Source organism: Rousettus aegyptiacus, unplaced genomic scaffold, assembly GCF_014176215.1.
Source record: "Rousettus aegyptiacus isolate mRouAeg1 unplaced genomic scaffold, mRouAeg1.p scaffold_m13_p_4, whole genome shotgun sequence".
In the NCBI taxonomy this organism is placed as follows: domain Eukaryota; kingdom Metazoa; phylum Chordata; class Mammalia; order Chiroptera; family Pteropodidae; genus Rousettus; species Rousettus aegyptiacus.
Window position 1 is genome coordinate 20041644 of NW_023416307.1, and position 24665 is coordinate 20066308.

The 24665-nt window shown below is 39.7% G+C and overlaps 1 protein-coding gene and 1 pseudogene across 6 annotated transcripts in view; both read left to right on the forward strand.

The window, feature by feature from the left end:
- Positions 1 to 602: 602 nt before the first annotated feature.
- MME (membrane metalloendopeptidase) overlaps positions 603 to 24665 on the forward strand; it is an 84360-nt gene continuing 60297 nt past the window's right edge. Inside the window, exons 1-3 of one of the 6 annotated variants that reach the window (XM_036218991.1) lie at positions 603 to 742; positions 4854 to 5023; positions 5749 to 5784. In XM_036218991.1, the coding sequence (XP_036074884.1) occupies positions 4864 to 5023; positions 5749 to 5784 (196 nt within the window). In that variant the 5' untranslated portion in view covers positions 603 to 742; positions 4854 to 4863. Of the gene's footprint in view, positions 743 to 861; positions 1001 to 1048; positions 1169 to 1208; positions 1348 to 4494; positions 4701 to 4853; positions 5024 to 5748; positions 5785 to 24665 lie in introns of those variants that run through there. The other 5 variants (XM_036218992.1, XM_036218993.1, XM_036218994.1 and 2 more) reach the window with 5 other exon arrangements.
- On the forward strand, positions 15998 to 16116 carry LOC118602396 (annotated as a pseudogene).

A 24665-nucleotide genomic window follows, 5' to 3' on the forward strand; every position in this document is an offset into this window, starting at 1 on the left:
TACACTCATTACAAGATTCCCTGGAGTCAGAAGGTGGGAGTGGAGTTTCAGTACAGAATGTAGCTCTTGACATCATACTACACTGACCAAGGAAAAGAAAGGAAGAGAAGAAAAAAGAGACGGCAAGGAAAGAGGGGAGAGGGAGGGGCGGGGAGAGGGAGGGGGAGAGGCGAAGAAGAAAAAGAAAAACCAAAAAAAAAAAAAAAAAGAAGAACAACAACAACAACAAAAAATACAAACCAGAAAACAAAAAGGAAGAGGGGAAAAATGAGAAAGGAAGGAAGCGTGGATATAGGGAGGAAAAGGAGCAAGAAAGAGAGCGAAAGAAGAATGTGAGAAAAAGAAAGTCCAATATGAAAAGAAATAGAACCATCATCTGCACTCCTGAATCTCCAAGAGGCAATGTATTGTTTTCTTGAAATCCCCGAAGCTAAGCAATTCCAAGAATGTTTGGCAAAGCCCTTTTGGAAAGGGTGAGGTGGGGCACGTGGGTGGGGGGGATTCACATACACGCACGTCCCCCACGCTTGATGTGACAGGATTGGGGAGACCTAGCGGAAACCTTCAGGTCACCCAGAGAACTGCTCCTCTCGCTGGTCCTGCAGCGGCGAGGCGGGAGGCGGGGGGGAGGCGAGAGCGCCGAGACGCGCGGGGCGCGGAGATGAGCAAGTGGCGAAGCTTGACCGAGAGCAGGCGGGAGCAGCCGCCCAACTCCCGGCGCGGGATCTGCTGAGAGGCCACGGTGAGTCTCTCCGGGTGCGGGTCGGAGGGATGCCCGGGGTTCCCGCCGCCCCCGGGCCCGGGCCGGGGCGGGCTCGTCACCTTCCCGGAGTCCGGCCTCGGCTCGGCGCCGACGCCCGCCCCCCGGAGCCCGCGCCGCTCGGGGCGCGCCGGAGCGGACGCACGGACCGACCGGCGCTCTGCGGGGCTCCCGGCCCCGCGCGCTCATTGGTCGGGATGTGTCTGCTCAGCAGCCTCCAACTTCTCCTGAATCTCACTGGTGAGTCCCGGGAGAACGAGCTGGCTGGCGCCTGGCAGCAGGGGGAGAAGGGTCCAAAGGGCGCGAGAGCCCGGGGGGTGGGAGCCGGTGGGACGCGCGCGAGGAGAGCAAAGGCGGCCGGGGGGAGCGGCTGCCCCGCAGGCGCGCCGCGCAAGGTCAGCGGCTCAGGTCTGGCGCGATCCGGGAGCCTGGGACCCCGGAACCCCGGGACCCCGGGACCCCGAGGCCGTGGGCAAGGGAGGCGTGCCCGGTGAAGGAGCCGTAACCCGGACCTGGAGAGTGAAGGAAAGGGGCCGAGAGGGTGACCTGGAGGAGGGCTGTGAAGTGCAGTCAGGGCGACTCATCAGGTTCATTTCCATAGCTCCCTGCAAGCCCCTGCCTGGGGGAGTTAGGTTTTATTACCAACATCAGTGCTACCTAATAGCAGCGGGGCTGATTTGGGGGTGGAAGTTTGCCATTCCGCTGTACAGACACAGCTTTTTATTTTATTTTATTTTATTTTATTTTATTTTATTTTATTTTATTTTATTTTATTTTATTTTATTTTAAGCCGATTTGTTTTCATATTGATTTCTGTCAGATTTTCTCATTTGCAACTCTCTTTTATTTTTACTTTCCCTAGCATGAAGATCTTTCCATTATCTTGAACCTCTTCATCTTGCTTAGACTCTGTTTCCTATTATATAATTTATACAGTTAGCACACTTAAATCGCACAAGGGTTGTTTGGCAGGAGTAAGGGTAGAGTGTTCTTTTGTAGATGAAAGTTTGCTTACTTAATCGTTCTTAGTCTATTTGCATTATTTGACAATAAGGGTAATTGCAGCCTAACATTCCTCTTTAGCCACTTGGTCATGTCTGTCCACCCCCTCCAACCCCCACCCCCATATGATGCAAATGATAATTTTATTAAACTGAAAAGTAGTACCTGATTTACAGTGTCAGCATTTTGCGACTCCTAATCTGAAAACAAGCTGTGAAGACTTGTAGCTTCTTCAATTCTGCTGCTTGTTGCGGGGTTCTAGCACTTTAAAACAATTGTCTGATAGTTTCTAGGATTCGGTGCTGTGACTTTTCCTTGTCCGGCTATACTGCATCTGGGAGTAATGTGGTTGGAACACTGTGTCCAGAACTCCATATTATCCGCCCAGCAAACATTTACAAAGGAGAAAACAAGATGATTTCTCTTGAATACCTGCCTCCTCAGCTTCTCCAGCTCCAGGCTAAATATAAAACCTGTTTCTCCTGCTTCCTGTGCCTCAGTTTCCATAATACAAACTAATTGCATAGGGTACCTGAGGCACTCCTCGAAATGTTAATGTAGTAGTAATCTGCTGTGAAGATGAAAATTGTTTAGGTTTATAAACTTCCTTTTAGCAAACTAGTTATGCTGTAGGTTCTTTGACTTGACTGTGCGATAAAGTTATGTGTATACTCAACTGGTGTAAGCATTGCTGCTTTATATTGCTTTGAAATTCAGCTTCTGCTTAAGCAAAAATAATCATTTATTCTTTCAGTGATGTTTTCAAGCTGAAGTTTGCAAGATTCTTTTGGTTTAGCTCTCCTAATTCTCTATTCTCTTCTTCTGTGGAAGTGTCTAGTTTTGATTTAAGCTTTCTAAGGTATCACAGTTCAGGTGAAATATATTAAGGATGTAGATAGTTTTGCAGATGATGCAAAGATGATTATTGTTTGACATAGGTAAAAGGACTAAACAGCTTTAGTCACCGACTTCATTGCCTTATACCAATTTCTGCAGCCTTAGGTGCAGAACCATTAAGAGCCCAGAAGTTTTCCTGCAAAAGCCTAGTGATGCTTAAGAGCACCTTTAATTTAACCCCAAGGTTGCCCTACTTCCTGGTCCTAAGTTTTACTGTAGAAACTGATGGTTGTTTCTAGGAAAGAACTAAAAAGAGAATTGGCTTGTATTATCCCAGGGCAATGTTTCTTTAGATTGTCTTCTGAAATATTGTTAGAGCAGGAGAAGAAATACTCAAGAAAAGGAAATATTTGTACAAATGTGATTAATAGGTGTTTTTAGGTCAGTCTCTACTTTTTCTGGGGGAACTAGGAAAATTATTCCTTTTATTATTTATCTCTCTGTATGTTGTCCAAGTCTTAAATTTGTTCCCATCTTTTCTTTCCCCAACCACTACCCCTATTAAAACTACAAGGACTACAATCAATGCAATTCCATATCATAACCCCAGGGGTTGTGAGACTAAGCCAACACGAGTTACGTAACCATTAAGGAAGACATTTTAACATTCAGGTACATTACATTCCACTGTTATTGAGCAGACACGGTTTTCATGGTCTAATAAAATATTTTTATTTGATAGTCTGCCCTTGGTTATAGCCTCATGTAATCAAGGGGGCAGCATACTTAAGACTTTGTATCCAGAACTTTAAAGTCTGGTTGTGGTTCACTTATTAATAACTCACCAGGGAGATTAAATTCCTAGTTATCTGCTGGATCTCCTCGGCCACACTTCAGATATAGACTCTGTTTCTACTTTATCCAGTGCCTCAGTTTCCACAAAACACACCCGCTGGGAATTTTGTGTATTCAATACAGATCTTTAACTGTTAGAGCATTTCTGAGCAGTCACTTCATCTAGGAACTAAATTATATGCTTAATTTGTATCAAGCTATAAAAAGCCAATCTGTTAGTTTATAATGGTTTTTTCTACAGTCTTGCAGAAAAATTGAAGTTGTCTGTGCTTGGTGGATGGCCCACAGAGAATCAATAGGCCTCTAAAAGAAACAATGAAATTTAATATTTAGATTTATATCCCCTAAATTCCCCTCCTAAATTTATGCAGTAAGATCTAAAGTGGCTTTTATTATATCATCATACAATTTTATTTCAAACCGTGACCAAATATATTTTTTATAAAGCACATTTACTAGTTGTGTAGCTTTGGGCAAATTACCTGACTTTTCTGTACCCCAGTTTCCTAAGACATAGAATTGAAATATTAATATTCACCTTACAAAGATTAAATGAATTATTAGTTGTGAAGCACAAAGAACTGTGACTGACACATGAGAAGTACTCAAATGTCAGCTATTATTAGTAGAAGTATTAATATTAATGTACATACAAGTTAAACATCTTAACTATTGTTACCCTGACCTGCTAGAAGTTTTTAAATCATATATTTTTTTCTTCTTCAATTGCACAAAGAGAACATAATTAATATCTTTCATCCCTGGAGGTAAATCACTGACTTTTGGTCCTATGAGTGACCATTTTCAGAATGTTAACAAGTTGCTAGATACTCTTATCAGCAGTAGTCATAATTTTGAACTGCAAAATCAAAAGTAGTTTTTAAGAGTAAATTAAACCATCACAAGTGTTTGTTCATTTATATTTATATTTATATTTATATTTCATATTATTGCTTAGTCAAAACCCCAAAGTGTTAGTCATTCATTTCTAAGCTTATAAAGGAAACCACCGGAACAAGATATAAAATTCACCTTTGACCTTGTCTGAAGTTCAAAACGGTGAGTTTAAACTTTCCTTAATGATGATACAGCAATTATTTGCTTATAAACTGCTGAAGGAATCTTACGTGAGTATTTAACTGAGTCTACTTGTCTAATTTTGCTGGGATCTTCTGTGGTATATAAAACAAAAGCAAAACGTTGTGACCAGGACCTGTCAAATTCATCTGGCTCTATATTCTTCTCGGTCAGAATCAAAAATTTGACTTTCAACAAAAATTTTTTTTATTTCTTATTTAATATAAATTAACCTTTTACCTTTATTCAGCTGCATCTAGCATTTGGAAAATTATATATATATAATTTATTAGACTTTTTAAAAAACTTAATTTTTTTGCAGATTTTAGGTGATGGGCAGATCAGAAAGTCAGATGGATATAACTGACATCAACACTCCAAAGCCAAAGAAGAAACAGCGATGGACGCCGCTGGAGATCAGTCTCTCTGTCCTTGTCCTGCTCCTCACCATCATTGCTGTGACAATGATAGGACTCTATGCCACCTATGACGGTGAGTTCCTCCTACACCTGTGCACACATAACTGAACAAGAGAGTGAAGCCTTTCCCATCTACCAAACAAATGTGGTAAGGAGAAAGACAATTAAAGATAGTGCTACAAAGATTCATTTGGAAAGTGTGACATCAATATGTCAAAACAGTTAACTTTGACTAAAGTACAATGTCTTTTATGTTTGAGCTAAGTTATTAATTGCCGAGTATACTTAGTGCACTTATGCTTACTTTATGAGGATTCTAATGTATAATTTTATTTGATTAAAGTATACACAATTTTTTGGCCAACTTCAATTAGTCAAATTTTGCTGTGTCATTGAAATTCTAAAGGGCTTCACAGGAATTTAAGAGGTCAAATTTGAGTCTTAGAAGTTTTTCACAATAAGGATTAGAAAAGATTAGTTCCTTAATGGCAAAAAAAAAAAAAAAAAAAAACATGATTAGCAGACTAACACAACTGATCATTTTAATTTAAAAGATCTAGGGCTTAGTGAGTAGAGATGATGTAATAAATACACTTTTCTTCATAATAAAAATTTTAAACTTAGGATTTGCCTATTTTATTTCTCTATATTTTTTCCCAACTATTGGCAATGATGTGTAATGCTCAGGTTTAGTAATTGGTTTAAGGAATTAATTAATCGGCAGTTTTTAGAAGAACAAAAAACAGAGAAATTAGAAAATGTATTGCAAATATTTATGCATTACCCTCCTTTTTCTAGATGGTATTTGCAAGTCATCAGACTGCATAAAATCAGGTAAGAAGATGGTTTTTCAATTTAATAGTTTTATAATTGATGTATAACATTTAAAAATCAAATGCTAATAGATATATGTCTAAATTTGCTTTATGCTTTTTTGTTATGGATCACTTATTTATAGTCAAGGAAAATAAAAATATATTTAAGTAGTAGATTAATTGACTTGTTTATTCTGGAAAAGAATTCCCCCTATTCAGCCCTGGTGTTCATGGTAGGGTGATAGAGAACTTTTTTGCCAGCTTTATGTAGCTTGCCATGTAATTGGAGAAAAAAAATCGTTATATAGGAAATAATGAGAATCATATCATTCAGTATTAATATAAAATTTCTCCATGCAAATCATTAGAGGGATAAAAACTAGGAAGGGAGTGACATGTCATCACTTAGGCTACGTAGAGAAGTTGAGACTTGGGAGGGACCTTGAAGCAGAGCTAGGATTTAGAAGTGGTGGAACAGAAGAGGGAATTTCAAATACGGACTAAGAACAATAGGAATAAATCATATTGAGAAGCAGTAAAATTGTAAACTTGATAGATAGGGGCACATTATTGAGAACACCGAAAATTCATGTTTAGCTTTAATGTCGTAATAACAAAGAAATAGATACTGTCCTGAAGAGATCACTCAATAAAACAAAAGTTGAAAGATGATTTTGGGAATGGTAGGTTGAGTGGATTGAATGAGAGGTGATAAGCCGGGGAGAGTAGGTAGGTAGGGTCTGTTGCTATAATTCAGGTGTGAGCTGAGGTCAGCCTGTGGTAGGATGAGAGAGCTGTGGGACAATGAGCAGGGAGAACTGAGTGGCTCAAAATAATTGACTTGCTAATTGAAGGATATGAATAATTTGAAAATAATACCAACTTTTAAAACCTATGGATGCAGGAGAATAGCGGCAATGCACAAAAATGAGAAGTTAAGAGGTAGGTTCGCATTAGGGAGAGGTGTGACTAGTATGGATTTGAACGTGTTGAGTGTAAACCATGGGCAACATCCGAGTGGGGATAGACATGAGAAGGTAGAGATGCAGTATTTCAGAATCTCTCAAGGGGTAGGTTTAGGATCTGTCAGCCCAAGGGTAAAAGCTGAAGCCTTGGGAAATTTCGAGTTCCCAAAAGGAGAAAAGAAAAGACATAATGGCTGAACTTAAGAGGACATCAAAACCTAGAGTAGAAGGAAAAGAAAAGTCAGAGAAGGGAAGAGAGAAGTGTACGGAGCTACAGAAGTCACGTCCATTAGAATATGGTGAAAAAAAAAAGGCATTTAGACAAGGAAAAGAAGAGTATAGCTGGGCACAGCACCTGGATATGAGTGCAGTATTAATGCCATTTGACAAGAGATTCTAAACTTCCTTCCAAGAACGAACTTGTCCCAAATGGTTTTTAAACATTTTCTCTTAGATATTTTTAACTGTATTTTTTGTTATGAACTGAACTTTGCAAAATAATGATGGCAAAATATCCTTGGGATTTTAGGTTATAGTCTAATATTCCAAATATGTGTCCTTTGCTTTTCTGTATTGTTTTTGGATGATGAGGAGGATGAGGAGGAGGAGGAGGATGATGATGATGATGATGATGATGATGATGATGATGATGATAATGTGGAGGAGGATGATGATTTTCCCCCTGAATCTCAAGTGCACTAGCTGTACCTCTGACATGTCTTGAAGGAGACCTGATTGGAATATCAGCAATATAATAGCAGGCACTTTCCCATCGTGGGCTTTCCCAGAAACAAAAGAAGTTTATTCCCCAGGGAAATGGTTGTATAGGGGCCTTGGCTGGAAGATGTTCAGTGTCCCTGTGCCAGAGTTGTTATGTGCCCACATTGTCAAGGTTACCATTTGCTCTATCCCCAGGTCCTCCCCCTCCTTTCTCTCTACCAGCTGCCCACCCTAGTACTATGCTCACACCTATCCTGTCTTGAGAAACTTCCATTTATGTATTGACCTCTTATTATCTCCAGGTTTCTAAGCCCTCAAAAAATACTTGGCATGTCTCTTAAATATCATAATCTATAGGTTCTTTTTCACACAGTCTCTTCTCTCTCTCTTACTCTTTTTCTCTTTTTGTTTTCTCCCTTAACTGTATCTTGGCAGAGAAATGTATACAGTAGAAATAGCTTCAGTGGTAAACAAAGTTTCTGAATAGTTTTTTGTTTTCTTCATTCTGCTCTGTTGGTTCAGCATCTGTTAGAATACTTTCATAACTCATAGTTATTATTCTTCCTGAGTGAAGAAAATAAGGTTGACACTCATCCTTATGGATACCGTCTTGACACCTAAGCACACATATGCAGTCCTCTGCTGTTTAAGAAATCTTTTCTGCCACAGAAAATACAACTAATGCTTTCAGAAGTTGCTGCAAATTAAAGAAACTCTAGGGGAACTTGTGGACCTAAAGAAAGTAATAAAGACAGGGAGAGAATGAGAAGAGTGGAATGGATGGAAAGGAAAAGGAAGAATGGAAAAAAAAAGATGTTGAAAAACATATAATGTCTCCTACTAGCAATTCTATAAATGAACTTTAAAAGAATGGGAGAATTGAACCTGAGCACAGAAATTCTTCAGAATTGGAAACTTATACCCAAGGTGTTTCCTTTAAGTGAAAGCTGGTTCTAAGGAAATTTTTCTCCCTGTGGAAGGGAATATCATGGTAATTATACTTCTCATTTTGATCCTGTAAAGTCAAGGGATAGAAATCAGGCCATACCAAGGCAAAAATAAAATATTGCAGAAGCCTATGGGTCACCTTGAAATTGGCATTAGGCACTTAAATCTGAGCATCTATGAATTTAAATATTCATAATATACATAAAATGATTTTTTAATAAACACCTTGAACTAACTTATCTATATATGAAATGCAGCAGTACAAAAGATTACAAGAGACTTAAAACAAACACTACTTAACAAGTAACCAGTTAAGGCAGTGTACAAAACCCTACTATTAAAGTATGAGCAGTATTCATCTCTTATTTACCATATAAAATTGTTAAAACATGGAGGTAGAGTTTGTATGTGATTTCTCAAACTTCTCTGTGTGAATGTAAATCCTGAAACTGGCTCCTGTTGCATTACAACCTTCCTAATTCAGAAGATTTCAAGGACTCTCATATGCTTTCCATCATGGGTTCCCAGCCTCATCATTATTGACATTTTGGGCTGGATCATTCTTTCCTGGGGAGAGGTGGCTGTCTGGTGCATTACTGGATGTGTAGCCCCATCCTTGGCTTCTACCCCTAGATGCCTTGTAACACCCTCCTCCTAGTTGTAACAACCAAAAATGTCTCCAGACATTGTCAGGTGTCCCCTGGTACAGCATAATCACCTGTTTGGGTACCACTGGCTGAAATGATCTCAAGAGATCATCCAGTGCTTTTCCCTTTGTGGTAGGCAAAATAATGCCTCCCTAAAGATGTCCATACCCTATCCCTGGATCCTGTGAATATGTCACCTGATAGACAGAAGAGACTTTGCAAATGTAATTAAATTAAGGATCTCTACATGGGATTATCCTGAATTATCTAGGTGGTGTTGTGTAGTCATATATATATATATATATTATAAGGAGAAGGGAGCAGAAGGGTCATGATCAGAGAAAGAGATGTGATAACAGAAGCAAAGGAAGCAGTGATGTGGCCATGAGGCAAGGGATGTGTTAGCCTCTAGAAGCTGGAAAGAGAAAGAAATGGCTCTCCCCAGAGCATCCAGAAGGAACACAGCCTTGTTGGCCCTTTTTAGACTTCTGACCTCCAGAACTATAAGATAATAGACTTGTGTTGTTTTAAGCCACTAAGTTTATGGTGATTTGCTATAGTGGCAATAGAGAACCAATAATGCACCTTTTATAGTTCCTTTAAGACTATTTTTGAAGAATTAAAACACACACACACACACACACACACACACACACACAGTTTCCTGCCAAATTGCTGTTTTATTACTAAATTAAGGTGTGTAAGATACAGATATAGGAAAGGAGTATTAAATAGATTAATAGAGAAATATAATAACATACAAGAGAATAATAATAGAATAATAACATATAATAAAATAAAAACAGAAGATAATGAAATAGAATAATAACAGCTTACACTCCCTTGAGTGTCTGGCACTGTTTTAAGCAGTTAACGTGTCCTAACACGTTTGATCCCTTAACGACCTCGTGAGGTAGGTACCATTATACTCTCTTTTTACAGATTAAAAAACTTGTTTTAGGATTCTAGCCCAGGAGGCATCTTGGCTCCAGAGCCTATATTCATGACTTCTCCATGTTGCCTCAAAGAAGACTGGGAGTCTGTCAAATTTTTAATACCCTATGCCTGCCTGTACGTGCAGTATATGAGAGCAGATTGCCTCCCCTCCTGCTAGAATTTGAAGCTAAAAGATACAATATGACTCTCAGAGAGTTGAAATATTTAATCCAGACTGAGAAGGAGGAGAAAAAATCATCGCTTAGACCCAGGAACCAGTTAGTACCAAATGCAACATGGAATCGAGGCGTCTAAAGGACCAAATATTAGCAGTGTAGTCTCGAACTCTCCAGGGGGTAGAGAAGCCCAGATATTTGAGCAATACACTTCACAAGAGAGAACCAGGCTACCTGCAGTGTTGGCTCTACAGAGCATCAAGACCTGGATGAAACCCCTCAGAGATTTAATTTATTTTAATTTCCTTTAATTTTCCACTAACCAACTAAACTTTTGATGAGTATTTAATTATTAATACAAAGAAAGAGGTATCCTGCTCACCCGAAAGATATATTCAGCGTGACAAATATATTCACATTCTGATTTATTATCAGTTTTGTGTGGCTTGAGCTATGAACCTTGAAATAAATGAAACTTCCAAATATCTAGTCTTTCCTGCAAGGGCCCGATCCTAATAAGGCCCCAAGCAAAGTATCTTGGCACTAACTGGCCTCCTCTTGACAGCAACAGGGAAATTTCTGCCTCTCTGTGCCACGGTCTCTTCTTTGTTGCCTATTAACACCTCAGAAGCCTCTGTGAAGAAAAATGGCACTAGAAAAGTACAGGAAGTACTGCAGACTGACTCTTGAGGGCTGCCAGCAAAGTTACAACCTTTCAGAGTAGGAGATGAGGCTATTTTATTACGTAATTAAGTTTGGAAAAAATCCTTCAGGGAATAAGAATGCAGTAGGTATCTGAGTGGAAAAACTGCTGAAGCATACCTTTGTTAATTTAAATGTGGCATGTGGCAATTTGCTTGCAGCAGCCTCCCTGACACCATTCTTCTGACAATTGTATAGCAATATTTGCTTAAAAAATTCTCCAGTCAAAATTAGCATCTGTCAATCAAATCCTTTCCAAGAAAGAGAGTCACTTATGTGATACATACACACATGCATAACATATTTTTCTTATCTTCTGGGCAGTTTTTAAACAGTAGTACAGCATCTTTTTTTTTAACTGCATGGTCAAGGTATGGAAAACATAGATAAGTTGAATTAAGCGGTTAAAAGGAAAGAAAATTAGTAATGCCTTGTGAGCTTATTCGGAATCTAAAAGTTTGTTTTACAGCTGCAGAAATTACCGACGTGTAAGGGAGAGTGGATATAAATAGGAATTTAGGCTGAGATGAGGATCCCAACTTGACTTTGAACATTTTGGAGTGAGGGGTATGGGAAATCGGCCCCTCTGCACTTGACAGAACCTTGCTTTGTCCTGCTCATCACCAAATCCAAGGTGCTTTCCAGTAAGCCTTTAACATAATATGAAGCTCAAATTGATAAAAATGTATAGATTATTTAAGGGAAATTTAGAAAAAAACAGAGAATTTAAAAGATCATAAAAGTAAAGTTGCACAGCCTTTGAATCTTGAAAAATTTCATTCTCTGAGCCCATTCAGAAAAGGAGCTATGGGGAGCCTGGTGCGGGGCAGGAGTGGGGTGGGGTTGAAGCTAGTTTTGATCCTATTTCTGGCTGATGGAAAATTGGAAAAAAATTCTTTTTGTTCAAACTCCCTGAACCCTATACCCACTAGAAGGGCTATCATAAAAATGATAGACAATACCAAGTATTAGTGAGGATATGAGAAACTGGAACCATCGTACATTTGCTGATGGAATGTAAACTATTTCAATACATCCTAGCTCAAAATGTAAAAACCATTTTGGAACATGGTTTGACAATTAGTATGAAAATTAAACATATGCTTTTCATATAACCCAGCAATTCCACTCCCAGGTACTTACCTCAGAGACATGAAAACACATATCCTCACAAGGTCTTTTATTCTGTCATCGTTCATTACAGAATTATTCATAGTAGCAAAAACATGGGAGCAACTCTGATGTACATCAACAGGTGAATAAATAAAATATGGTATGGCTATAAATAAGAGTACTACACAACAATAAAAAGGAACAAACTATGATACATGCAGCAATGTGGATGAATCTCAAACCTGTTATGCTAAGAAGCCAGACACAAAAGACTACATATTATATAATTCTGTCTATATGAAATTTCCAAAAAAGGCAAAATTGTAGAAGCAGAAAACAAAATAGCTGTTGCTTAGGGCTGGGGGTGGAGAAAGGATTGCTACAAATGGGCACAATGGAACTTTCCAGAGCATTCTAAAATTGGATTATGGCGATGGTCGCACAACTGTATAAATTTATTACAAAATCATTAGGTTATTTATGGTATGCAAATCATAACTCAATAAAATGGTTTAAAAACAATAAAACCACTCTCATCCCTCTTTTCCATCTCTAATGTCTACTTATAAATAATTATTTATATTTAGATTATATGTTATTAAATGTCGAGTCCATTGATTCCCATTTTCACAATATGTATAGTTTTCAGTGTCCCAAGTCTTTACTAAATAACTCAAGCTTCTCACTTTGAGTGAGTACCTATTATTTAATTATATTAAGGTTATGCTGATGAAAAATCTACAGAGAATAGTAAATCAACTAGGAAGTTAAAGTTATTTCAGAATTAGCTATTTGAAACATTATGCGCGTGCCCCAGGGTTTCACTTTCAGAGGAAGTCGGAGACGGATGGGGGTTGTAGGGCCAGGTGGACCAGCCTTCTCTGAGTCTGAGTCAGAATGCCAGGTCTACCAGAGAACAGTACCAGGGATAATCCTACTTCTGGAAAAATTGTTAGTTGTTCATACGGAATCTGTGAAATGTTTCCCTTTTCACCCTGACTACTAGTAAATCAAAACTCAAATTTGTTTTTAACCTGTAATTTCTAGGACCTACCTCTTTGTATATATTTGCTTCATTAGCATTATTCCTGTCTGTTTTTTTCCTTCTCATGGAATGTATATGAGTTAATTTATTTTATGTATTCCTGTAAGGCCATTTTGAATTCTTTTATGAACAATGTAAGTTAATAACTGGATGAGTAGAATATAGATAAATTCTAGCAATAGATACATGGAAGAAAAATACTGTTAAATAATGAACTTTATTTCAAAGAGATGCGAGTGTTACGAATAACGAAGGCACTATCTTTTAAAGATTACAGTTTCTTTTTCTACTAAGCCAACTTAGCAGAGGAAAACTAAGATGTTAGTTTTGGCCACATCCTGTGTTGTTAGTATGTGATCTTAATTAAGTCGGTTTAGCTTTCTGCATTTCATTTTCCTTATCTACAAAATTGGAATTGAAAGTGTCTCATTTTACAGAGAAACAGCAAAGAGTAATGACAGCCCATTTCATGTTACTCATCCTTCAGGGAGGTGCACCATAGGTATAATGCAAAACGTATATTCCATTTAACGTCTTCTTTCTTGAATGTTACAAATGCACTGTTTAAAGCTATTTATCGAGACTCAAAAAGCAGTCAGTATATTTTTAGAGAAAAAGGTATGGACGAAAGAGAGAGGGAAAGGAGGAGAAAGAGATTAGTACATTTTAGATAGTCTCAGATAAAAATATGTCACCCTTATTAACATTGTCCTTGACCCTTGTGCTCTATTTTAGCACAGGTGATGACAGTTCAGCCTATGAATCAGTTAAAATGAGCACAATCAGAAATGAACACTTTGGATCCATATTTCCTGTGAAGCAAACCCTATCAACAGGCACATCTAGATTTGAGCAGTAGCTACTCTATGCTTATCCTTGCGGACTCTCACTGTTAGCCCTTCCTTTACCACTGAGTAACCCCTAAAAGTAAATAAGCCAGAGGCCTGGAACAAGAGAAGAATAACTAGATCCATGCATTTAAAAATGTGGTCCATGGACCAACAGCATCAGTATCAGTATCAGCTGGGAACTTGCAAAAATGCACATTCTCAGGCTCCATCTGAGTTGTATTGAATCTGCAGCTGGATTTTTAGTAAAGTCCCCCAAAGAATAGTGTGCACAATGAAGTCTGAGAAGCACCGAAAAATAGTGATTCTCAATTATAGCTGCTTATTAGGATACTTGGAGAAACTTTTAAAATATACCCATGCCAGACCTTCTCTGCTCCCTGACACACAAAGTTCCCGTTCCTTCAGTGGAGTGGTCTTTGTTAGATGTTAAGAGGAAATGCAGTTTAGGTAAATACATCAACACTAAGGTATATACGAATTACCTGGACATTTGCATTTTTAAAAGAAGGTATTGTCAACCAACTGACTGCTTCAAAAGGTGCCATTTCAGACTGTGCTACTCAATGAAAACTAAGTCAGAGCTGGCGAGACACGGGGCCTGTTTTTCTGCTAATAATAGAGAAGGTGAACCTGGAATATCCTCTTGAATTTTCCCAGTACAATGCAGTCATGAATGTTTTCATAGACTTCAGAACCTCTTTCCTCATTCATTCATTAATTTATTCATTTTTTTTCAAAAACATTCATCGAGCACGTTCTAAATGTCGAGTACTTTTCGAGTCAATGGGAATGTAAACTGAGATATACATTATTACCCCCTGCCCTCAGAAAAATGATAGTCTGGTTAGCATGACAGATCAATAAACAAAATTGCCGTATGGTTTCGAGAGTGCTCTGACAGAGCGTGCACCAGGCACTCTGAGAAAGGAGCACCTAAACCAGATCGGTCATGGGAGTGGGCAACTAGAGCGATCGTTACGGGGCCAGGAGAGCATTCTCAAGAGGAAGTGTTGCCCACTAAGTTCTGAAGGAGAGCCAGGGATTTCCAGACCAGAGGAGCAGAGGACAGACAGCACGTGCATGGACTGGACGCAAGATGGCGAGTTCAGGACCTGCGAGTGCTTCCAGGTGACTGGGGTGTAACGGGATGCACCAAACCAGCAAGATATGGGACTGCACAAGTAAACAGGGCCTAGGTCATATGCTGTGAGGACTGTCATTCCTCCTAAAGTCCATAGAAAAGGAATAAATGTGTTACAGGAGCACCTAAAGAATTTTAAGCAGAGTGTAGCATTCTCAAGTTCGCCTGCTACCTAGCTCAGACCTGATGAAGTGGAGGCAAATATTTCCCTCCCTACAAAGGAATATTTCCATGTCCTAGGTGTGAGGGAGAGCTTGGCAAGATTGAGAAGCTGAAAGTGTAGTTACAGGGCTGAGTCGTAGAGGGTGTGTCTAAGGATGTGAGGGTGGGAGTGAGAAGGGGGAGTGTTGAACCATTGACATGAGACAAGCAGGAGTTGGATCTTCCATGTTAAGGTGTTTGGAACTTCTACCAATAGCAGTGGGAAGTTCCAGAAGGGACTTTAAACGAGGCATGAACTGATGGGAATTGTTGAGAAGGGTCACTGACTATAACCAAAGGCTGACTGCAGGCAGAAAGTTAGGCTACTGCCCACTAGATGAGTGCTAACGGTTGTCTGGTTTTGAATGGTAACAGGGTGGAGAGAATGGATGGATTTAGGAAATATTTAGGAGGTAGAATTCATAAGACATAGTGTTTGTCTAAATATGTGAGGTAGTAGAACAGAAGTGAGTAAAGTATAACTCAAGTTTCTGGACTAGAAACTGGGTGGTGAAGTGTTGCTACTCACTGAGCCAGGGAACACAGAGCAAAAGCTGGTTTGGTGATGGGCTGGGGCCAGTGCAGTGAAAAATTCCCTTTGAAACAGGGTAGATCTGAGATACTGCTAATGAAACCGGAGGGCGGCTGAGTCCGGGGCTTATGCTGCCTGCACCTCTCAGCTAATAGATGGACACAGCAGTTGGGATATTTCGAATAAGTGTTTATTGTCAGAGCACCAGTGATCTGAGAAGGCAGCAAGTTAAGACCTTCAAAAAACTACCTTATTGTCTACGGTCGTGCCACCCTGAACAAGCCCGATCCCATCTGATCTCGGAAGCTAAGCAGGATCGAACCTGGTTAGTACTTGGATGGGGGACCACCCAAGAAAACCAGGTGCTGTAGGCATAAGAAACAAAAAATAAAAAATAAAGGATTGTATGCTGATAAGGTTCTTGCAATCTGTGAGGTCAACCAAGGATTGCCTCACCCACCCCCCCCCCCCAAAAAAAAACTGCTTTATTTTCTCAGTCCAGCTTAGGGTACTTAAGGGAAAATCTGGGAACTACTCCAGGTGCTACGGGGCAGTTCTGAGGGTCTGTCATGCTTTGCGGAGCCATTCCTCTGGCAGCATGGTCCTCTGGTGGCGTCAGCAACCCAGGAACAAAGATGGGGGTCATCTGGAAAGAATGCTAGATCAGAAGGATTGTGATCAGTAAGCATAAAGGTATTAATCATTAGTCTCAGGGCAATTTTCTATGGCAGGGGACGTTCCAAGCAGGTGGGGACAATCATTAAGCTATAGGGCAAGGCAAAGTGAAGCTGGGGACTCTGTGAGGCGTCTGTTTCAGGGGTTTCAACCTGGCCCTTCTTCACTAAGTCTTCCATGTGTCAAAGGTCAGGGAAGCCAAGGTTGGAGATCAGGATGTGGGAGTCGTCAGCATATGGACGGTGTGGTTGAGATGCCCTAGGAAGGAAACAAAGATTTCCAAAGGAGACCGAAAAGGAGGAATCAGGGAAGTGGAAGGAAAATCAATAAAGTGCAGTGAAATGCAGCGGAGAGGTTGACTGGGAAATGAACGCAGAGAGGAAGAGGCGTGAGATGCAGGTGGAATGTGGGAAACATGTCGATCTTGTTCCTGGGAGATAGATATAAGAAAGGGTATGCCCGGAGGAAAGGCTACTCTAAGATGGAGGAGGACGTCGTCTTCCTCTGTTGCCAGGGGAACGACGCGGTGATGGTTTGGATGCAAATACTAAGTGTAAAGGCTGGGAAGGGTAGGGAGCCACATGGCTCATTGTCCAGTTACTTCAGTTTTCTCAGTAAAGTCACCGGCAAACTCTGCTCCTGGGAGTAAGCTGGCAGAAAAAGTGAGGAGACTATTGAATCCTTAAAAGAGGCAGTGGGAGGAGTGGAAGTGAAGGCAAACCAGGGCCACATAGAACCGATGGCCTCGTCGAAGTTGAAGGCCATAATCTGAAATGGCGTTAAACCAGGCGGTTTGGGGATTTCCCCAGCATCATGAGTCCTGTCTTCTCCAGATATTTATTGAGCACTGTTCTAGTTGCTGTAGATAAAGAGAACATAAGATAGTAGCAACAGATGCTATGAAACGTCATGTGATGTATTTCAACTATGGTAGTAAAATTTAAACAAAGAAAAGAAGTGGGAAGATTTGAAAAGTTAGACTGGTTTAGTTTCATGCAGGGCCCGTGTTGCAGGATCAGCCCCATTGCAGGTCCAGACACTCACTAAGACCAAGGTCCATGGCTCTGGCCCCACATCCAGTCAGTTTCGCACCTGGTGACTGCCTCTAGTAAGTGGATTCCTACCTTGTCCCCTGAGATCTCATTTTTGGCTCATTTCCCAGTTCTGGACGCTGCCTGCTGGTCCTCATTCTATATAGCTTCTTTCCATTGCTTTTAGCTAGGAGCTCCCTCTGTTTCTGATCCCTTGTAAAATAAGATACAGTCTCATTGGACTAGCTCAAAACTACTTCTACCTGAGCCCAGTTTATGTAAATGACAAACATTTTATATGGAAGAAAAATGCTTCTTCATTTACAGAGGAAGGAACAGCTTATTAATTTTGTATGCCAACACAGAAAGCCAAGGATCCTGCTTTTCCCTCAACTACCAGCCACAACACCTATTAATATTAAAAACGTAGGAGTGAAGAATCAGTTGTCTTGTTTTGTTTAATAAAAGAAAATCTAATTATGTGTGAAAGTTCAAAATTTTTCAGATAATGCCTGACTTTAAATGAACAACAAAATCATTTTTAATTCAAATGTAGAAACAGGAAAAAGAAACCAGTATCAAAATATTCTACGATTCCGATAAAGGGCATGTGTGGTTTTTAAAGCATTTAAATAACAGACGGTGATCTGTTACTATAAAAAGACTTAACTAACTGAGAATGAAGGATTATTTTGGAATGTCCATTATGGATCTGTCACTGTGCAAAGTGTTGAAATTAGAATCCTTGCTTTGGGTGGAGGGTTACAATTATCCTTGCTTTTATACTCTGTGGGTTACTTAGAAATATACTTTGAGTTATTTCTCAGAAATTACACATCTTGTACTGATAACTCATTGCACTGTTGGTGGTCTAAGGCTCCGTCTATCACCTGAACATGTGGTCATATAAATGATGCTATGATGTGTGAACCTCACAGAAGTCAAGGGCAGCTTAGCATGTACAGCCCACAAGAACTCTGTCTGGATTCATGGAGAGAACTAGTCCAAGCTAAGGCTCATGAAAGCCTAAGCCGACTTGACAGGTCATGTGTTATGAGATGATTTTGAACTTTGCGACCAGCCGTAAATATAGATCGAGAATAAAGGGAGAGCTGTTCCTGGGAGATGGCCGTGTTGAGGACCTCTAGGACGAGGTGGGCTGTTTCCTTCACCCTTGGCAAGAGTAAGTCCTCTTTCCTATGATCAGATCCCTCCATTTCACCGGACAAAGTGACAAAGGCCAAGCCCCTGCTTATTAGTTCCCACACAGTTGCTTCCACCAATCAAAGATAGGCCCGGCTTCATCTGGGGTGCTGAAACCTTGAGAACCTAGGTCTTCATCCTTTATTTATCCTGTATTCTTCCTTCAGAGGACGGCCTACCTCTCCACACTCATAGAGAGCCACTCTACACTCCAGCCCTCTTTCGGTTGCCTCTTTTGTCAAAGCCATTACTCACCTTCTCTGCCTGGAATAGAGCTCAGTACCCGACTCAAATATCTGTTAAATGGCTGAATGAATAAATGAATGAATGGATTGCTGTTTCTACCCTCCACCTCGGCCTAGCTAATTCCTTCTTTACTCCTAGCCCACCATATCCACTGCACATAAACTCACATCTCACCTATAGTCAGTTATCCAATGTCTAGTTTTTCCCACTATAAAATAAGTTTTGACTATTTCTATCTTATTCACCATTTTGTTTAGAGCAACTAGCAAGGTACGTGGCACATAACAAATTGTCAATAAAGATTGGTCTATTAAATAAATATTTTATTCATTCTTTATATTTATGGTCAGATTCCTTATCTCGAGGTCACATAACGGTTGTTTTCAAAGCAAAGCGATTTTTCAGGGCACCTGGTACAACATACAGCAGCAAGTGTCATCAATCTGGCTTTGCCCCATTTATGTAAGTCAGATCTCTCAGTTCTCTATTTCTCTGTCAAGGCTCCTAACTTTAGCCCTTTTCTGTCTGATTCATCTCCTTTGCTGGCAGTAAAGTCAATTATTCTCTTCTCAATTGTTTAATTTATCTTGTGAAATCTACTGTCCTAAGCTAGAACTAGGTCAGCAAGGAAACGTTTTCTATATGTAGTTCTCTTTTCCACTCTTTTCCTGTTTCAAAGATTATTTTCAACTAATGTCCCACTCAGGTAAGCATTTCCAGCTCTCTAGGACTAAAATCTCCATTAGTCTGGCCTTTCTCTTCCATCTCCATTTCTCTTGGAGCTTCTTTCTCCCTTCTCAATAACTCATTTCTGGTCTCCTTTAATGAAGCCCTTAAGCTTTCCTTCTCTTAAACTGCACTATTTAGCAAGTGTCGTGACTCTTCAACCATCACCCTCTAAGGCTTCTCTCTCTCTGGTGGCTTCATTTGTAGCGTGCTCATTCAAATTCCTGGTCAGCTCCCACATGCAAGCGTAAACTCACTGAGAGTGACTCCTTGTCTCTAGCTTCCATATAAAACAGGTACTTTACTTGTCAGGTGAATATTGGCTAATTTTTGGAATTGAAAATAAGAACTGTGTATAACAACCCTTCATATCTAGATATATAGTTCCATTATAGGAGCTTATGTACATTATGAAAGAAATAGCCTTGTTTCAGAAGAAAATCTGCAAGCTCTGTGAGGGCAGGGATTATGTCCGTTTTTTTCCCATGATGGTATATTTGGTTCCGAATAATGTCAAACATAGAGGGATACTCAAAAATATTTGTCAAAGTGAAATGAAAAGTTTCAGTCTTTTCATGCTCCACAGGTGAAAATCTTTTTGGAGGAGGCCAGTGATTTAGAATAATCCTCTGGACCTTCTATAATAGAAAGGAGATATTTATTCTTTAGAAAATGGAAACAAACACTACCTTGTGTCAACTAAACTCATGGTTTATTAATATATACTAAATTAACAGCGCTCACTAGAGAAGAGCCTTTATACATTTTCGACTTCATTTTAGGCAGCATTTGAGAAGCACCGTTAACCCAGTTTATCCTCCTGCTCTGACCTGTTTGAACCACTTCCTAACCAAAACTGATGTAAAGGCAAAAGGTTTTTGAGTTGCTCTTAGTAATTACACATTATTGAAATCAGTCTGATTATTCTTGTTCAACAACATGATCTAAAACAACAAAGTGTTTAAATGGGAGAAACATGAATATGTCATTTCATTGTTTCTTCTTCAGAGACACCTGCCAGTGTCCGGGAACCTTGGGATCTACCTGAGAGAGTTACTAAGGGAACAATGTAGCCTTTTCGTGACCTTCTATATACTTCCTTACAAAAAAAAAAAAAACCATGATTGCTCATTAACATTATAATCAGCACACGGCCCTCATAACTAATTTTAAGTGATATATTATATTTAAGTTGCAGTGTAACCTCTAATAGCTTTTTAGTAGCAAAGAATCTTTTAGGATTTAAAATGCAAATTGGACCTGAAAAAGAAAAATTATTTTTAGACTTATGGCACTTCAATTCAACTGTAACACAGTTTCGGGGCTTTCATTTATTAGCAGAAGATGTTTTTGGTTGTGAAAATTGGAGAAATCCCTACTGGAAAACGATTGTCCTTCCCACTCGGCTGTGGGCCATTTATTTAAAAAGGCTATGAAATAAGGCTTAAGAATTTCACTCATTTGGGAAGAGCCAGCTAAGGATTATTATTGTGGGTCCATTAGACTTTGGAGTTCTGTGATTATCTCAACAACTTCTAAAATCTAGAGCCAAGTGAGGTGAAAAATTCATGTAGCTCTATTCATGTTATGGACCAATTAAAATTTTAATTGAACATCAAAAAAAGATCCAAAACAACAACAATAAAAACAGTGGTTTCTGTATAATTTAATTTGGATTTTCTCCCTCTTGTTATTTGGAGTTACAGCAGAATGATACTGTAGAAAAAACATCAACTTAAAATCAGACCTGGGCACAATCTAAATTCATATTGGTGACCTTGAGCCTGTAATCAGCCTATAGCTAGATTTCCTTAAAATAGAGGTAATATGTCCTATTTTATAGAGCAATGATAAGGAAGAAAAAGAATTAAAACCAGCATCATAGTGAAGAGCTAAGACTCTAGCCACCAGGCTGCTTGAAGTCAACTTTGCTACTTAATAACCGTGTGATTATAGGTGCGACTTCCTTCCTTACCCTCAATTTCTACATCAAAAATGGGTACATAAATATAGTTACATATAGAGTTAAATGTTAAAAAATTGAGAAAAAGCACCTAGCATGACTGATACATGTCAAACATTAACTTCATTATTGTTATGATTACGTAAATCTCTTTGGCTAAACCCAAATAAAAAATCCTCTAGTTCAGGGGTCCCCGACCCCTGGGCTGCAGACTGGTACCGGTCTGTGGTCTGTTAGGAACCAGGCCACACAGCAAGAGGTGAGTGGGAGGAAAGGGAGCGAAGCTTCATCTGCATTTGCAGCTGCTCCTTGGCACTAGCATCACCGCCTCAGCTCCACTTCAGATCATCAGGCATTAGGTTCTCATAGGAGCACTGGTCCCTGGTGCCAGAAAGGTTGGGGCCCACTGCTATAGCTAACATTCCATATGTAACTCTGATAGCGAATGGATTCTAAGTTAACTATTTATAGGCCTGTGCCTTTGTGTGTGTATGCCTATGCATTTAAGATGAATTGGTCACACGTATATAAGAAATATAATTATAAACTATTTTTTTCTCCAGCTAGAACACAAAAAATGAGTCTCCTTTCTTGAGAGCTGCAACTCTACAGAGTTAATTCACTGTGCTTGAAAATTTCCCTCAGATTTACTTGTGTAAATCCACAGTTTCTGAACAGTTGTATAGCGATGGCTTTTCTTCATGCTGACCAGTTAGATAGGTCTAACACTTGACCTTGGCTTAGTTGGAACTTAACCAGAAGTTGACAGAGAGTGTCGGAATTAAATGAAAAACTTGCAGTCCAGATCACATTCAGCATCGGGTATTACCCTGTCTCACTCCCAACCTTTCTTCGACAGAGTTATCACAAAAAGTGATTTGGGGAGAAGGATTTCATTTAAATGTGAGGACTGGATTGTAGAAGAATCCAGAATGTTTGCAATGAAAACCATTTGGTTCTTATTAGCATTAGTCTGTGTGCTTGCTAATTTTCAGTCATTTTCTCTTTAGTAATGGTCCCCCAGATTCTAGTTTCCACATTACTGCCTCTTGAATGGAGTCCTTTGTGACCCGTTGTGATTACATTGCATTTTCCTTGTGTTCTTTCAAAATGTTCTGACTTTGCCTTAATTTTAGTTGGGGGATGGTGGGAGGAGGGTGGCAGCAGGAGAATGAGGTAAGAAATACTTTCAGAATGTTGTCAAAGGACATTTTTAAATTTTCAAAACTTGCCTAGTCAGAAATATCAGGCTTAGTGTCTGTTAATAAAGCAAACATTTAGGACAGAGGATTGGATCAGAAATAACATGCCCTAAGGGCTTCGCAAGAGCATTTGCTCCTGGGGTTCCCAACTTTTCTCTGCCCTTTCCTACACCCTTTCAAAACAGTCATAAGTCAGACTGATTATAGTGATTTTAAGATACCGAAATGAAAATGTTATATGATTGTGGTCGAAAAGCCAAGGGCTTAGGTCAAGTTGGAGACAACAAGCTGAAGACAGTTTTGCTTATATACCGTTTCCTAGACCAGAGGTGCTTAACCTTTTTGGTGCCAGGGACCGGTGCTCCTGTGAGACTCTAATGGCTGACGATCGGAGGTAGAACCGAGATGGTGATGCTAGCGCTAGGGAGCGGCTACAAACACAGATGAAGCTTAGCCCACTCGCCTGCTGCTCACCTCCTGCTATGCAGCCTGGTTCCTCACTGGCCACCCACTGGTTCGTGGCCCAGGGGTTGAGGACCCCTGCCCTAGACCATCCTTCTGAGTGGAGCAAGAATAGTCAGTGCAGAAATTTAGCCATGGAGCCAAGTATGTGCTGTATGTGTTGTAAAGAGCTGCCTATCTCATTTCAGATATTTGACACTAAAACATACTGGGGCCAAGAGTTTTTAAAATACAGTGTTAATTGAGAAAAATTGTTTGCATCCCATTTCCACTTAATTTTGCTGTCTGTATTGTATGTTTTCCTGAATATTTCAAAAAACCTCAAACTAAAAATGGACAAAACTATAGAAGATCCTAATTATAGTTGTGAATTCCCTATTTGCTAATTCACCTGTCAGCTAAAATTTGTTTGGGATCCTAAGTTTAATAGTTGCGGTGCAGACACACTCAGATTGGTACAAGACTTGAGTCGCTGTACACACGCAAACCCAGCTGAGGCACCACACGGAGCCTGTAAATGTGATTCCGTCTCTTGGTCTCTGTAGTGCCACATTTTCCACACTTTTTGTGCTTTCTGTTGATGATTTCTTTGTTTAAAATGGTCACCAAGCATAGTACTGAAGGGTGATCTGGCGTGGCCAAGAATAAGAAGGCCGTGGTGTGCCTTACAGAGAAAAGACAAGTATGAGATGAGATTTGTTCAGGTGTAAGTTGCAGTGCTATTGGTTGCGAGTTCGATGTTAGTTAATTAGTGATATACATTAAATATTTTTAAATAAAACAGAATCACACATAAAACATGATTATGTGTTGATCAGTTGATGAAAATGTCATGTGATCAGGAGCTCATAGGAACCTAACCTTGTGTTCCCCCAAGGGTCAATGATTCAATACTTGCTAATTCAGTGTTAGTGGCCACTTTAGAACAAAATTCCACTGAATAATGAAAATCGACTGTATTTGTTTTGTAATTCCCAGGAATTCCATTACATTCTCATGGGAAGGCATCAGTGACCTTAAGTAGGGACCAGTGTTGAATAAAATTAAACCCACAAAAAGGTGCTCTAGCTCAAAGCTTTGTGCTCTCCAGTTTATTCATTTGCTGCTGTATCAATCTTATTTATTTCAAGTTTCCTTTATTTTACTGACAGTTTCCTCAGAAACTCTTTACACATGCAGAAATTTCTTTCAAACACAGACACATACACATGCACGCACGTGCGTGTGCGCCTGGAAAACTAGCCTCTAGGGAATGTACACGTATGAACATTGAGACACTTGTCGTGTACATATTCATACACACAGACCTGGGGAAGAGCCCTGAGAAGATGCCTCTGTAAGCGGAGGGTAGGATAGACCAAAAAAAGATGCTGACAATTCCAGCATTACATTAAGAGTGTATTGGGGGAACTTAT